Source organism: Clupea harengus, chromosome 6 (assembly GCF_900700415.2).
Source record: "Clupea harengus chromosome 6, Ch_v2.0.2, whole genome shotgun sequence".
Classification (NCBI taxonomy): domain Eukaryota; kingdom Metazoa; phylum Chordata; class Actinopteri; order Clupeiformes; family Clupeidae; genus Clupea; species Clupea harengus.
Genome location: NC_045157.1, coordinates 19,235,448 through 19,252,857, shown reverse-complemented (window position 1 = coordinate 19,252,857; position 17,410 = coordinate 19,235,448). Strand labels below are relative to the sequence as shown.

At 42.0% G+C, this 17,410-nt stretch overlaps 1 protein-coding gene across 1 annotated transcript; it reads left to right on the top strand.

Annotated features, from left to right (window-relative positions):
- Positions 1–2,408: 2,408 nt before the first annotated feature.
- sult5a1 (sulfotransferase family 5A, member 1) lies at positions 2,409–5,425 on the top strand. The gene is made up of 6 exons (XM_012819206.3): positions 2,409–2,587; positions 2,849–3,057; positions 3,230–3,356; positions 3,458–3,555; positions 3,906–4,086; positions 4,540–5,425. Exons 1-6 carry the CDS (start codon positions 2,449–2,451, stop codon positions 4,659–4,661), a joined length of 876 nt encoding a protein of 291 aa, XP_012674660.1. The 5' UTR covers positions 2,409–2,448; the 3' UTR covers positions 4,662–5,425.
- Positions 5,426–17,410: the final 11,985 nt, after the last annotated feature.

Here is a 17,410-nt window from a genome sequence, read left to right as displayed (position 1 = left end):
GCACCCTCCTCTGCCTATTCAGTAAAGGTAGCACATAACTTGTGCCGAGTACTTCATATGTTAGTATGCATGCCATGTGTGTGTTTTTGATGAATAAATGAATTGCTATAAAATATTTATCTCTCTGTTGTTGTCAAAAGGAGATTGTGAAAGGTTGTCAAAAGAAGGTTGTCATGGTAACTACCTTTGCTAGTTAAGCGACAGGTACATTAACTGAAAGTGTAGCCTACGTATAAAGACGATGTATGCAAGTGCCAAAGCACAGGCTATATTACCTTGTTACACACACAAATGTTTTATTAGCTTCTTATTATAAATATGCTACATAATTATACTTGCTTTGCAGAGCAATCCTCATGCGTTATATGAGGACCCTGTACATAGGAGCTTACACTAGCACACAGAAAGCCAAATGTTACCCCTAGAAGATTGAAACACAAGCAAATGTAATTGCGAGAAATGTTTACAAACACTCATCCAGCTGATACTAAACTGAATCGTATGAATTCAAAATTATATCAGGCCCTACTGCTCTTCAATGTCATGAAACTGAACATTTTTTCACCTTCCCTGCAAAGCTTCTGGTTCAAGAGAGATGTCATAAATATTGTATATTTTATGTTAAAAGTATATATCAAAATACATTTCTAAATATACTGTATGTGTCCTGTTGGCTTGCAGGCACAGTGGAGACAGCAGTCCTTTATAACCACTGAAAGTGTTATCTAATCTCACATTACATCAGGGATATGCATCATCAAGACCTTATCTCTGAGAATAAGGTGTCTTTCTCATTACCAGTCATACAAATTACCATCTAGAGATCCTTACATATTTCTGTGAGTTGGTGTTGCATCACATCACATAACATCACATGGAAAGTTGTAAACATCACCCTATTTGTTATCGGTACAAACTCTATGTTTCCTGTACTACCTGTGGCCTGTTATCTGTAGTTACGTTTGGCATTTTTGGTGTGTAGAAGCACCTAAGTGGAAGTTAAATGAATACATGAGTGCTCAATGTTGAAGTGCAACATTTTTAACCGCCTCACGTAGTTTTTGGCTTTGGCCTCCAACTTCTCAGGAAAGAAGGGAAGTGTGATAAAGCAATACAATGCTATGTTTTTTTTTATCTGGGTGTACTTCTTGTGGACTCTGAAGTTGCTTGGAAATATTTGGTTGAGTTGGGATTTTCCACTTTCCCTGAGTTTCACTTGAATGTTTAGATTAAATCTAAATCTAATCTAATTACAGAATAAAAGATAATAGCTACCACTACTATTATCATTACTAGTATTTTGTCAAACAAATTATGGTTTGTTTCATTAGTTGGCCTGCCCTGTATTGCCTCTAGCAAGTGGCAGTAGAAAATTGCCGTGGCTTGTCCTGTTCTTCGAGATCATGGTGGTTAGAACATTGTGCTGTTAGTTATGTTCCTCTGGTTCCCATCACTGGGCATATGGATCTGTGCGTGTGAGCGCCTCTACTGGCCTTATGGGTTCAATTCTTTAGTTCCACCCTTCTTGAAGACGATGTACCGCTTCTCAGAGACAGTACACTGTCATGTGGTGCCTACTACTTAAAAGTGAGTCTCTGTTAAAGGAAAACTCCAGTATTTCTTAACCTGGGCCCTATTTTTTTCTTTCCCGATCTTTTTGGGTCCTATTTTGACTAGGGACAACAACGATTGTAATCCTATGGGGCAAGCATCCACATCAAAGTAAACATCAAAGCTTGTTTTCACCACTGACAGGCTCATACTGTTATTATATGTGTCTGACAACATGGAGAGGATCCCTACAGAGACTAGACCTGTGTCTGTTTATCTCAATAACTGTAAAGAAACTGACTTTCTACATTAATTAGTTCATCTGGACTTAACCGAAAGAACAGAAAGGTAAACTAATGACTGTAGAAACAGTTATTTTCTATAATTCCTTCACAGCTATAGAGGTAAACAGACAAAAATACGAACTATTACTGCAATGCAGACTAGAAACTGTTTTTCTAAAGGTCGCAATTGAGGCCGTTGTTGTGGAAATATTGGTCCTGTTGCAAGACGTCCCACCAGTCTGAACCACTAGTTGCAGTTCGTCACGATACTTTAGTCAGACCTGACCTTTACACTTAGAAGACTAATGTGCTATGAATGCAGGGATAAAAATAGGCCTGTATGTCACAATGCACATTTACCTGTTTATCTGTTACCAGTGGAACACCTGGACAGAATGGGAGGTGTGGTTAATGGCACCGGTGTCACATCACAGCAAGCTTCCCTGGAATCGTAAACCCATGATTTTCTCAGTAAGTAGTGAGTGGAAGTAGTGATTGCACTTCCTTTTATACACCCACACCTTTTGATGGATATTTAAGTGTTACCCTGCTGCTGGAATTGTCAGTCTCACAGACATCCACACATAGGCACACACCCTCATACACAAGAGACATGTCTAGGCTTGATGTGACAGAGACTTTTCATGGCATCTCCTTGCCAGGCCACCTCCATACTCAAGACTCACTGAACTATGCCACCCAGTTCCAGTTCAAGGACTCAGACACGCTGATTGTCTCCTACCCCAAATCAGGTAAGATAATGGCACACTTTGGCACACATCTGGTACAGCCTTGGATCTAATTTAAACTAAAGTGGCATATCAACTTGATCTCTCTTTCTCTTTCTCACTCTCTCCCCCTCTTCTCTGTCTGTCTTCCTCTCACTATCTTACTTCCTCAAACAGACCTAGACATGTCTTAAAATAGCTATGAAACCGAAATTGTTACAGCCTGTTATGTTATTCTGTGGTATATTTAAGTTTGTAATATGGATATTTACATTCGGCCTCCAGGTACCACATGGATGCAAGAGATGGTGACTTTAATTTTCAGTCATGGAGACCCCACTCCCTCCCAGACCCTGCCGAACTGGGCACGCGCCCCATGGCTGGAGCAGTATTACTGCCCGCACGTCCTGAGTTCCTCCCAGGGACCCCGGATCCTCACCACTCACCTGCCCTACCACACACTGGCTCCAGCCCTCAGAGGATCCAAAGCAAAAGTGAGTGCATCTGAAAAACAAGGGAAACACCCTTCACACAACCTCTGTGAGATGTCCATGCTCAACATTTGGGTTATGTGCCGTTTGTGTTTACTGGGCAGAGCATTTCATACCTATAAATGCAGAGAAGTGTAATCCATTTTGCTGACTTACAATTCTCCATCCTTTCCAGGTGATATACATCGCAAGAAACCCCAGAGATGTTGCTGTGTCGTATTACCACTTCCATAACATGGCCAAATTCCTCCCTGAGCCAGGGTCATTTGAGGAGTTTCTCAGCAACTTTTTAAATGGAAAAGGTCAGCAGACACAACACTCACTCCTGTGTTTGTATGTTAGATGGCATTGATTTCCCAACTTCTTTGTCTTGCTTTTATTTATGATGTTTTTATGTTTGTAGTGCACTATGGATCTTGGTTTGATCATGTGAAAGGCTGGACCGATCCAAAGAAAAACATTGAAAACTTTTTCTTCATTACATATGAAGAGATGTGCAAGGTAAGGTTCTCTCTAGTGTATAAATGTAGGCTATTTTTAGGCGAAATCAGTGAAATACATTTGCTCCTGATTCAGTTAGAACTCAATGGCAAATTCTCCTAAAATAAATTATTTACTGTCATGCACTGATTAAAATGTGACAGTGGGTATGATTTAATAATGCTCAAACTACACTTGGAGTGTGTAGGTCAAGACAAAAACATTGTATGTAATGATCTGTATTATGATCCACTGGATTATTTAAGATTGTCCATTATAAGTCTCTGTCAAGAAGCAGGATTAGAGGAGCTCTTAACGTTTCTATCAGTATTCTGTCAGGAGGGTTAACACATGTGCTGTTCACCTGATAGGACCTGCAGGGCTCGTTACAGAGGGTCAGCGGCTTCTTGCAGTGCACCCTGCTGGAAGAAGAGATCAACTGCGCCCAAAAGCAGTGCAGCTTCAACAGCATGAGGGACAACACCATGGTCAACTACACGCTCGTCTCTCAGGAGATCATGGACCACAGCTGCGGGAAGTTCATGAGGAAAGGTGAGACTTGAGGCGTCCTGACAACAAACAGTGAGCGTAAACCGAACAGGGCACTCCCTCTTTTTTATGACATGCAGTTAGTTTCATTAATGTAATTTAGTGACATGTTGGGGAATTATGACTCACAGGGCTGTTGATTTAATGAATAATGACCTTGATGTAGTATCCTGTTCAGAAGAGGGTGCCACTTCCAAATAGGGCAGTTATGGCTATCAGCAATGAGTCTCTGATTGCACCTTGATGCTAATCATTTCCCAGCATCGATCAGTTAATAATTGTGGTAAACCTCCATTCACTTTTATTGGGTTAGAAGTTTGCTGGTGATGGTATTTAAACCAATATTGAGTTTAAAGAAACTGAATTTCAGAAGCACATTTTACCCTGATTCACCCATCACCCAAGGCCCGTTATGAGTTCATGGCACTTCATGGCAGTTTCTGTTTTCTATTTCAGGGAAGACTGGAGACTGGAAGAACACACTTTATGAGCATCAGAGTCATGTCTTTGATGCTGTGTATGAGGCACACATGCAGGACTCTCATCTGAGGTCGACATGGACAAATACAGATGTGTAGATGACAGGCATGTGTCCAGCTCTCACATACCCCTCCATCCTCCCTGAAGGCTAAGACATCTCCCGTCCCCAGATTTCAAGGTGCTGTCCTTGAAGGTTCTGACTAAGACTCTTACGTAATGCTATTTGAAGTGTGAAGGTCACTTTAACATTGTTGTTGTGTATCAGTATCATATTCAATGTATGTTAAAGTGAAATATAACATATTGAGCAAACTTCCCATGGAGACCTGCTGTTGATGGTTCTGTTTGTGAATTAAGTAATTAGGGCACCATATCTAAATGAATGCAGGAGTCTTGAATCTTTAAATAATAAACACCTCCAGGCTTGTCTGAACAAGCGCTCCAGTTAAATCATTCACCAGACTGGGGTTCTGGAACATGGTGCGCTGCCCGCTAGGTAGCGGTTTGCCTCTCAGTAAAAAAGTAAGAGAGAGAGAGAAAAGCTGTTTTTTTATTTCTTTACTAAGGTCTTGAATAAATAAAATCTTTATTGACCTTAAGTCTTTCACAGAGACCGTATTGGGCCCCTCAATCCAGCCCTTGAATAGATTTTTAGTACTGCTCCTGCTTTCAGTAATGATAGTCTTGACTGATATTTTGCCAATATTTGGTTTGTTTGTTTATTTTGCCTTGGTTCGATCTTAATGATTTTATGTTTTATGATTGTATTTATTATTTTTCTTTGCCTGTTTTCATGTGATGCTTTAATAATAAACTCAGTGAATACCTGATTGAAAAAAAACAAAAAACGTATTTGGCATTTACCTTATTTTTTAATTAATTAAATGTTTAATTGATATCAAATCAAATAATATCAAACTTTATTTATACGGCACATTTCATACCAGGAGGTAACACAATGCGCTGATAAACCTCTCAAAACATTTCAAGTATACAGCTTCAGTTGTCAGCTTATCTGTCTGAGTGGAAAATGTTACAACAGTTACATACACAAGCGTTTCTTAAAAGGAAGACAACTCTCCTCAACCATTTGTAGATTTAGCAGATGCCACTGCTCTATCAGTCAAATCATTCATTGTGGATGTCATTTTCCATTGTTGATGAATGACACAGCACCCAGCATCATTGCAGTCGACGCTAAAAGCCGCCACACTAGTGACGTGCGGTGAGGTTCGTGGCTGGTGAGGTACAGAAACCGGAAGTGATTACGTCATTCCAATCTCTAGTTGTTTAAAACATAGACATGTATACATACAAGTTATTGTCTAATACCAGGACTTTTAAACGATCGTTTTTTTTTTTTTCATTGTGATAAGTTATACGGTTCAATACTCAACTGACTTGTTAACCGAACTTTTACATAGTCATACGACTAAACTCACGGTGGTCAAACAGGGGACTGACGAACACTGCGATTGCTTGGTTCTTTAATTCCTGTATCATAAAGAAACAGTTGGCATAGGCAGCATTGCTGACAGGCAAACTTCCTCTGTCTCATTTTATACAACACATTAATCAAATAAAAGTAAACCAGTGCACAAACAATTCGAACAACCATGCACATATTATATTACACACATATAACACACATATTTCGCTTTTGGAGCAACATACCTGTATCATACACAAACAACAGTTGGCATACGCAGCATCTGCACAAGTAAAATAAAATGATAAAATACATCAGGCTCAGTATGGCAGCACGGGCAGCACGGTTAGCAAGCCAACGCTAGCTAACGGGACGTGAGAAATGGGAAGTTCCCAGCGAACTATAGCTAATCACAGTGTGTATATAAAATGAACCTCGTAGTCAAGTGACCGCTGACAGGCAAACTTCTTTGATCTCATTTACAGTCCAGACATTGTCACACGTTGAGAAGAGATGACAGGGAAAGAGCGAATTATCTTCTGTCCCGTCATTTGAAGCAAACCTTTGAGCTCCGGCATTGGTCTCCCATCATTGATCATTTCACGTTTGGACTGAAAGTCCAGTTTTGAGAACTGCTTCAGCTTAGCAATAAAATCGCCGTCAAGTAGAAGTGTAGAAGAAGAGCAACGTTCCCCAGCATAACCCCGACAGGTGCGTTCTCGCACGCCCCCTTCATTGAGGCAGAGGTACTGTGTGCCTCACCTACATGATTTTTCAATGCGTTTTGAGCTCAGCTCAAAGGTTCTACGCATGCGCACGCATGCGCAAAACCCAGTTTGGAGCGATTGCGCAATCCTAGGTGAGGCACTGCCTCACTATCTCCCATAGACAATACATGGTGCTGTCATGGTAAAAGGTGTCCGGGCACCAGAATTGGTCCGGGCGACGTCATAATGGCTTTCGAACGACTCTTGAGTGACAGTTGCTATACCAACGCTAGCATTACGTAACCCGGACAGTACGTAACCCGGACCCCTTTTGGCTATCAGTCAGTGAGTCTCAAGAGTCGTTCGAAAGCCATCAGCTACTTTTTAATCGCTTAATATTGTGCCTAAACGGACACTACGTAACCCAGACGCCTTTTGGCTATCAGTCAGTGAGTCTCAAGAGTCCTTCGAAAGACATCAGCTACTTTTTAGTCGCTTAAGATTGTTGCACAACGGGGGAATTGCTAATCGCTAACGAGATGCTAGTGGCTAAACCTATGTGCTTACTTACAGGAGACTGGCAGCCAATATTAAGCGACTAAAAAGCAGCTGATGGCTTTAGAACAACTCTTGTGACTATCTGACTGATAGCCAAAAAGTGTCCGGGTTACATAGTGACCTTTTAGGCACAATATTAAGAGACTAAGCTGTAGTTTTAGCTCAGTGGCGGCGCCAGAGATTTCTTTCTGCAGGTGCTATGGGGGTGCTCAGCGTTTTACCGAGGGTGCTATGAAATTAGGGTGATAGCATATTTGTCACATGGTTCTCTACTACAACACCTCCCCACATATCGTCATATCTGTTTACATGTTTGCTCTCTGAAGCGTCTTTGTGGTCCATGAAAAGCGCCATACAAATCGATTGTATTATTATTATAATTAGGGCTGAAACACACCAAACGGCAGACACTTCAAAAACGCCTTGGCAAAGTGCGGCGGGCAAAACATTCGCAGGATCACCAGGCTGTTTTGCCCGGCGCCTAGGAAGCGGAGCTGCGTGCGCAACCTGCCTGGGCCGAGTGTGACATTGATGAGCGGTGCGCCTCCGCACCTTGCGCTGGAAAGTTGAGAATAGTTCAACTTTTAAGTGCATCTAAAAAACGTTAGGAAGACGCAACGCGTGGCGGAGAAAAGGCGCACACGCAAGGCGCGCCGTACCATAGGAAACAATGCATTTGCTAGCGTCACGTTTTTAGAAACGCGTTTGGTGTGTTTCAGCCCTTTGGCTGCTTCCAACGGACGCGCACATAGCCGTGTTCCTCTGCGACGGTCACTGACAAAATGCATGCAGCATGTTATAGATTCCGCAATCCCAAATACTTCACTTACTTCATTGGGGGTTAAAGTTGGCGCCAGATGACCACCAGGTCACCACTATCATGTCTGACTAATTAAACTAAACATAAATAGTTCAATACATTCTAAACTAAAGAAGGCAAATTAGAATAGCAGATAGAATGAACTAAAACAGTCAAAGAGTCAGAAATGCTTTCAAAAAGTATATATTATTTCAGGTCAAAATCAATAAAAACATAGAAGCTTATGTATACCTGGCTAGCACAGACAGACTGCTCGTCCTAGGCTAGAATCTTTGATTTTTTAAGGCGGATCCAGTAAAACCCCCAAAAGAGACCGCATTCATTAATGTTACAAATCTACCAAGACCGTTCCACCTTAAATCTTAAACGGTGTAAAGATGCAGGCCCCTTTTAAAAGTGAATGAAACAAAACAGTAGGCACTCAAAACCCCAATAATCAGAGCTAGATCATTGTATTATTGTACAATACAATTCTTAAAGAACAGGCAAAAATGCAAACAAAACTATGCTGGAAAAGCAAAATCCGGGCAAGCCAGCAGACCAGGTGTAGCATGGCTAGCACCCTCAGTAGAGGTGTAGGGTTGATCTCTTTGACCACGACGTTCCTCTTCTTCTAAATCAGATTCAGATACCCCTTGCATTTCTTCTTCTTCAATGTCACATGATTCTTCTACTCGTGGATTTTTGGGTATCAAAAACCGATCCATTATTGTGAATTTGTTGATACTACCGCTTGACTTTGACTTTGACAGTGCACTAGCTCTCTTTCTCCTTCAATGGTCAGGAAACGTCAACGTCCACGCATGCGACGTGTCTGTGTCGTGCTACGTGAACAATCTGTTCATTTCAATCTGTTATTATTTTCTTTTGTGATTGAAATATTATTATCACACAATAAATTAAATTAAGAACGCAGAATTAAATTAAATAACAATAATAAATAAACCATTATTGTCTTGGGGGTGCTATGGGGGTGCTATGGCTAATCCAGGGGGAGCTATAGCACCCCCTAGCCCCCCCCTGGCGCCGCCCCTGTTTTAGCTACACCTGCCTTGCAGGTATCCTGTAGCAAATTTCAACAGGTTTCGCCGCTAGCATCTCGTTAGCGATTAGCAATTGCTCCGTTGTGCTCTACAGTTAAAGGTGCTGCAAACAATTCCCTGTTTTGTGAAAATGTAATTGTGGGTGCCGTCAGATATGTCTAAAAATCACAACACATTAAGGACTTTCTTAGAGCAACACAACAATTAATCGCTAACAAGATGCTAGCGCGAACCTGAAATGTGATTACTTTGATACTATAACAAACTAGCGAGTCAACAACTTTCCCAACACAGTCAAACATCAAGCACATGGTTGTTTTGCTTGGTTTATGGCAGGTCAAATACAGGCAAGCTGGTCTCAGGTAGAGAAGTATAATGGGAGATGCTCTGGGGTAAATTGCGTTATTGAGGTATTTAATATAAGTCTGTCACTTCCAAAAAAGTGTCCGGGTGACGTAATGCTAGCGTTGGTATAGCAACTGTTACTCAAGAGTCGTTCGAAAGCACCCGGACACCTTTTGCCATGAGAGCGCCTCACCTGACCGCACGTCCCTTGTTTTCTCCCGTCTATTTGAATAGGACATGCGCAAATTCAGCAAATTCAGCGATTTTGATTATAAAAATGCTCGAAATGATTGGAATCATGCAGAAATTACACCTATACCACAGATTAGTAGAGACATATGAATACATACTCTCCTTGAGTGGCATGAAGAGGAAGTCTGACCTTCCTTCCACTAACGAATGAGCATGACCGATGAGTATGACTGTGACTCAGGGACGTGCGGTCATATGAGGCAGGTGAGGCAGAGCCTGTCATCTTGAAAAGTAAAAAAAATAAAAAATAATCATAAAATAAAATAAATATTCATATGTCTCTACTAATCTGTGGTATAGGTGTAATTTCTGCATGGTGGAGGCGGTGGTGGGATGGGGGTGGGACCCCCCCCCCCCATCCCACGCCGCCTCCACCAGTCCTGTGGTTCCCCTTTTATGAAAAACAGCTGTAGAAGAGGTAGCACAAGCATTTCCATCTGCTGCTGTTACACAGCACAGGGGAGAGATGCTTCACTGAGAGCCTGAGTGTTTCTTTGACAGTTCTCTTAACTCTGATTCAGTATCTGATACTCTATCAATAGGGTTCAGAGGGAGTGTTGCACATGGCCTCATAAGTGGAGTCACTTGACATTTGCATTTTAGGAGCAAATAGCAGTGTGTGTGTGTGTGAGAGAGAGCATGTCTATGTGTTTGTGTGTGTGTGTGTGTGTGTGTGTGTGTGTGTATGAGTGTGTCTATGTGTTTGTGTGTGTGTGTGAGTGCGTGTCTGTGTGTGTGTGTGTGTGTGAGCGTGTGTCTGTGTGTTTGTGTGCGCGAAAGTCCTTGTTTGTGTGTAAGGTGTCTTTAGGTGTGTGCTCCTCATTGCTCACAGACTCTGCTTCCCTGCAGAGGAAAGAAGAAATTGAATGAGAGACAAAAAAGCCTGTCGGACAGGCCCAGCTGAGCGGAAGGAGAGCAAGTGATGCAGGCTCCAATAATAGATGCCAGGACAGGAATAGAGCCGCATCGCTGTCCCCAGGGAAGTGCCACCACGCTTAGGCCTCAAACAAAGGCAACAGCCAGAGACTGAGTGAGGGACACCTACTGTTGACTACAGGTGGGCGAGTATGAAACCTGTGATTAGAGGATATTTCACCCCAAAGAGAGGGAGGACTTGAATAGTGTTTAGATGGCTCTTCTTTCACAGTGACAGGAGGAGTCTGGAAGGAGGGAGAGCACGTCCTTCAAACCACCAAAAAGAACCAAAACAATTATTATCAAACCACTTAATATGTCACATATCCTCTGAAGCCTTCCACTGATTTTGTATGAGAAAAAAAAAATCAGACCACCTCAAAAACAAAAGTCTACTCAAAACTGCCTGAAGACAAGAAATAGAATCCTATTTGTTCTGAGATACTGTGGGATTTATCATGGTAACATAACCATACAGTCATTTAAATGGTTCTACCTAGGTCCAGGTCCTTCTACAATGAAGTTCAAGAAGTGATAGATGGGATGTCACTACTTTTCCTTCTTCCAAGACACCGGTGAAAGTTTTCTTTTTCTGACAGGGTGTGGCTGAGTTTGCAGGGAATGCATGGGAATACAATGTGACAGGATGAAACATTCAAAAGTGTTTTGTATAGCTGTGTGTCACTGCACATTGTTTTTCTGAAGAGAGTGTGAGCAACAATAGGACCGCTGGAGAGTTGGCATGTTGTCTGTATCAGCACATAGTTAAAAGATTCTGAATGACCGTCGCAGCTGTTTGAATGAAACATGTTCTGCAAAAGTTATCTCCTCTTGTAGTCATTTCTTCATCAGATGCTTCTGTATTTTCTCTATTGCAAGAACCTTACCAGCTCTTTAAGACTGGATTTCCCGTCCAACAAAGATTGCTTTGAAAACCCTCAACTCCTTCATCAGTGCTTTTCAGTGAGGGCAACAGGTGCGTTTCCAAGGAAATGTACTTAAGCTCCTTTGATGCAGTTTAATTACACTCTGCAGACCGAAAATTGGGTACTTGTTCCCTTGTGTACATTTCTATGGAACAGGTCTTTACATGTTCTGTTTTCAATTCTTTACTAGCAGTGTACAGATTTGTCAGAGCAAAATAGTGGAGCTAACTACAGTTGTATCACTCAAGGTGAGCAGCCTGCCTGTCAATTTGAATGTGTTTTCTTATAGCTCATTGAAATCGATGAGTCTTGGCAAACATCATAACATAACTAGGTAGAACTGTGGGGATTTTATGTTGTGTTGTTACAGTGAAACCAACACTGATGTCACCAACAGTCTCTCCTCCTGCTTTTTCTTGTTTTTTTTTTTTGCTTTAAAAAAATGCTTGAGCAAAGGGATAGTCAAACTATGTTTGTTGAAAGATGTCAGGCTGATTGCAACAGACATTGACGTTGCAAGCCATATGCTGTGATATGCCAACAGTCTGTAATCAAGCACACACACAAGTGTGGCCTGCCACAAACTTTAGCCATCAGATAATTGCTATAAAACAGTGTACAGTGAAGAGGCATCTCTATAATCAGTTTTCCACACTTTGTTTTCTTCTGATGGATAATGTCGCAGACAGGGCGTTCATTTTTTACGTTCATTTAGGCTCACTCCATGTAAAGTTCGTATGAATGTTTGACCTACCACGCTTCAGTGAAGTGTAGATCACATGTCAGGCGTAACTGCTTCCCAACTCATATACGTCCATCTCTCAGTGAGCACACAGGCCACATGGGCCAGGCCAGTGGCCATCGCAGGGACACTCAGGGCAACTATATGACATGCTGTGGTTGTTTCCCTCACATGTCCGCAGGAAGCCATGGGCAATAGCAGTGTGTGTGTGTGTATGTGCGGATACGTTTGCATGTGTGTTTGTGTGTGTAAGACAGAAACAAAGAGACAGTGACAGAGAGCGAGAGAGTGGGGGAGAGAGAGTGAGAGAGAAAGAGAGAGAGAGGGAGAGGGAGAGGAAGAGAGAGTGAGAGCCTCCAAGCTTTAAGGAGTTCATCCTGATTAAATGTGAAAGCCCTCTGTCAGGGGTGTGGGGGCGGCTGAGAGGATCACCAGGGGAGTAAGACATGAATGTGTGTGCGCTGGATGAGCGAATAGAGCCTGCTGTAGAATACACATCAGTCTGGGCGTGTAATGGCTAAAGTAGCAACACAGAGAGGGAGTGAGAAAGAGAGAGGGAGAGATAGAGAGAGATATGCTTCTGACTCTTGTTTGCCTGATGCAGTATGGGGGGGGTGCAGGGCAGCCGTCAGGACATTTGCATGCCATTTGAACCCTGTCCACTCCTGTTTAACGGAAGCATACTTACCCTTTCCTGTCAAGACCAGAGCAAGAAAGGCACTCAGAGACCAGAGTAGTGTAAAGCTGTAACACAGTCTATAAGGACATTCAGTTATTTTACAATCAAGCACATGAAAGAACGTAGACAAATTTGAACATAGGAAAATAATTCAAAAGTAGAGTGTGTTTAATCAGTTAACAAAAAGCATGTGGGTTTTAAGTCTAGACATTGGCCACAGTGGGAGCACCTTTAGTGACACAAGGAATTTGGTCCAGAGCTGATCAGCATAGCAGCTCACCATGTTTAGTTCTCACAGTAGGTATTCTCCAGTGATCTGAGAGGTCTTGCAGGTGTGTACTGCTTAAACATATCTGATAGGTATTTTGGTCCTGCCCCATTATTGGAAGCTAAATATCAGAGTAATGTGGTCAGTTATTTTTTGTAAGAACTCTGGCTGCAGCTTTTTGATGTTTTTTTTTATTTTTTACAAACAATAACACTAGGACTGATGTTTTGCCTTAATCTGTATGAAGGGGTATGTTATTTCAAACCTTAATGAGAGCTGTTTCAATATTGTGATTAGCATGGAAGCCTGACTGAAAGTAGTATAATCAGAATACCCATTTGGCGTTAAGGAGGTTAGGTAATTAAAAACAACTTTTTCAATGATTTTGCCAACTAATGGTAGGTTTGATATGGGCAGGTGATTGAAGAATCTAGATAATTATTTTTAAGTAGGTGCGTTGTCACAGCCAGAGAGCATTGATACATTTTAAGTTTTGAAGAAGTGTCCATCGCTGAGCATAACGTTCCTCCACATGTTCAGGTTCCAGTGCACGTGTTGCCGACACCAGCGCAAACGGGCCTGACGGTGAAGGGCAGTCATGGCAGCCCTCCTGGCAGCCCTATGAGACCGGAGATTGGCTGCGTGCAGTCTTTTCCGGATTGTCTGTGCAGAGACCCGTCAGTCATATCGTCCTCAGTGACGGGAGGTGATAATGACGGCTGCTGCCTGCCATTGATATTGGTTTTCTTATCTTGTGCTCGTGATATCCATTTGGCTTTGTGCCATTCCAGCTATAGCCTTCTTGTTGTTGTACTCTTGTGTCATTTCAGGGGAGATGGTTTGATAGACCACCTCTGTTTCAGCTTATGAGGGCAGATGTTTTGTTTCCAAAGAGAGGGTTGTTTATCTGAGGGGGGCTTATCAGAGTGCCCCAATGTCGCTGGGTGATGGATGGAGAAAAGATAGTTGTTGCTTAAAACTTTCCCTATCTAGCTGAGTTCTGTGCTATTTTGTCTAAAATGTGATTCACTGTGATTCCAGAATACGTTGAAATTGTCTATAAAATACATCCCAATTGAAAAACACGTTTTTGCGAGCCATGTATTCAGGCTGTAGCAGCCAGTAAAACTTTTGAAAGGTAGCATGTAATCATCCCTTTTCCAACTACATGTCTGACATCACCAGAAGTCACCTGCATGAAATGCCCTGTATTGTTATTCCTACGTGGCTTCTTATTACAGTGCATGAAATGCCCTGTATTGTTATTCCTACGTGGCTTCTTATTACAGTGCATGAAATGCCCTGTATTGTTATTCTTACGTGGCTTCTTATTACAGTGCATGAAATGCCCTGTATTGTTATTCCTACGTGGCTTCTTATTCTTTGTACCTTTTTCTGCCCTTAATTCAGCTCGAACTTTGTTCAAACTTTGTCGCGTAGGTCTTATAAAGGACACCTGTGCTACGTATTTTTCCTTTTTCTAAACTTTATACTTTCTAAGATATTAAAGAAAAACGAATACAAATTCTCCCATAGACTTGCATTGGGCCATTGTGACATCATAATAGGGTCATTAAAGTGGCTTGCACCTGTGCTTCACTGACACCTGCGCCAAGGTTCCAAGGCACCTCGCCTCTCTGTCCCTCTCCTTTCAACTGTATAACTAGGAATATTATTACTTCCTTCTTCCACTCTTCTTTCCTTCTTCCACTCTTCTTTCCTTTCCTCTTTCCTTCTTCCACTCTTCTTTCCTTCTTCCACACTTCTTTCCTTTCTTCTTTCCTTCTTCCACTATTCTTCCTTCTTTCACTCTTCTTTCTTTTCTTCTTCCTTTCTTAACTTTTGCATTTCATGCACTGGTATTTCCTTCAGGAAATGCATTTTCTAGTTAATATTTGATCTCTTTCTACTTTCAGTGTCTTCCCTCAGAAGATCCTCTCCCAAGTCTCTGAGGCATTCAAATCTGTTCTGGAGCCTTAGAGGCTGAGGGTTTCCTCTGGGACTACGAGCACTATTGTAGGCCTGGGAGTATGACAGTACACTAATATAAACAGACACACAATATTGTCCGACTTAAATGGTAATATGGACACACACACAGTTCTAATGTCCCAGTTTTTATCACTTGTTTTTTTTTGACTGCCATCAATTTGACTGTATTCTACTTGGCGATAATAACTTATAATTAATTAATGGAGACTCCATGGATGTTCACAATTATGCCAATCAGCTTGCTTGAGAGGGATGCTTAATATGATCTAGGTCACCAACATTGACAGACAGTTGTCTTATTCATGTATTCATTAATTGATATTCACACACACACAGGCTTCACACACACTCTCACACACGCGTACACACACACACACACACACACACACACACACACACACACACACACACACACACACACACAGGTTCACTCTCTCACACACACACACACACAAAGGCTTCACACACACTTAGACACACACACACACAGGCTTCACACACATTTAGACACACACACACACACACAGGCTCACTCTCTCACACACACACACACACACACACACACAAAGGCTTCACACACACTTAGACACACACAGGCTTTACACACACTTAGACACACACACACACACACACAGGCCAGGCTCACTCACATGTCTGAAACATGTGCCTGTGATAAACGGGGATGTTGACGTGTGCTTTGGCTATCAGTGTGTTTAATTTAGGCCAGATGAGAAGGCCTGCTTTATTCCTTTATTCCCCCCATCTCATTATTTGTCTGTAGTTCTGCAGAACCCAACAAGTGTGTACTCAGCTGCTTCAGTGTCTCTCTCTATGTCTATTCAATGAGATGGTGCAGCAAAACAACCAATTCAATATGTGGCTTTTCATCCAGGAAGGTGTGTCTGTCTGTGCGTGTGAGTGTGAGTGTGAGTGTGAGTGTGCGTGTGTGTGTGCGTGTGCGTGTGCGTGTTAGTGTGTGTGTGTGTCTGTGTGTGTGTGTGCGTGTGCGCGTGTGAGTGTGTGAGAGAGATACAAGAAAAGTACAAAACATTGTAATACTGCACCCTGCTGTACGGACCTGAAAGGAACCACTTTTCTAAACCAATGGCGGAACTGGAAGTGGCCTGAAGGTTTCTGCGCTTTGCAGAAATATAATATTTATTGAAAGGACCCTGTCTTGGTAAAACTTATTAGGAACTCAACCTTAGTTCCTGTTTTTTTTTTTATGTTATACTGTTATCCATCAGGTAGGCTGACCTAGGTTCATTTCTTTGGATGCCTACAATCTGTTTTGATTATTATTATTATTATATTACGTATTATTATTATTACTATGATGAAAATCATTTTTTAATAACTGGTTTCTTCTAGGAAACTCAGGGGCTAGAGTGCTGTTATGGGACTTACCAGCATGTTAGACCGAACTGGTTCAGGGACCGAGTGCCAAGCTGCTGTGCGATCTCAGTATAACCATTAAATCCAGTGCAGAGGCTGGATGGCAATCCAATATAATATATAATACAATATAACATATCTGCTACATCGTGTCTAGCCCGGGTGATTAGCCAGGTACCTCAAGACGTGTGGGGGTGGTGTGGAAGGTGTGGGGGTACTAAAGGAAAATAATATTATTAATTAAAATTACCGTCAGCAGATTTATATGCATCTAGGTCTACATTTTCATCCAAGCCTTTGTGCTTTATTCTGGTTCCTCTTTTCAGTGGCAGCCAGGCAGTAGTGAATGGTAAAAGGATGAGCTGTCACAGATGTCTGATTCATTGAGGTAGCCCATTCTTACCTGCTTGGGTACGGAGGTGACATATGAGGGGGAGCACAGTGGGCTGTAGCCTTGAAGCACTGCTTCTGCTAACACTCCTCTAATGCACTTGTTGACATTTGACGCCCAGGGTTTGCCTCTGTGTGCTCAGACCATGGCAACTGTAAGACCGAACTCATGCCGTCTCTGGGAAACCATTCATAATGCATCATGCCAGACACATGCACACACACTCACACACACCATACATATTTACGGAAAATCACCACAGAATAGCCAATGATTGTCCAGAGTTCATTTATAATGGTACCTGAAAACAAACGCCTATCACTTTCAAGGGTAATTCGTGTTTTATGGTTCTCATTGTTTCCTGTTGAATCTTGAATTGGCAGAT

Coding starts and splice junctions, on each gene's coding strand:
- sult5a1 (XM_012819206.3), top strand. CDS start 2,449: ATGTCTAGGCTTGATGTGACAGAGACTTTTCATGGCATCTCCTTGCCA. Junction 2,588..2,848: donor TGTCTCCTACCCCAAATCAG/GTAAGATAATGG, acceptor TTCGGCCTCCAG/GTACCACATGGATGCAAGAG. Junction 3,058..3,229: donor TCAGAGGATCCAAAGCAAAA/GTGAGTGCATCT, acceptor CATCCTTTCCAG/GTGATATACATCGCAAGAAA.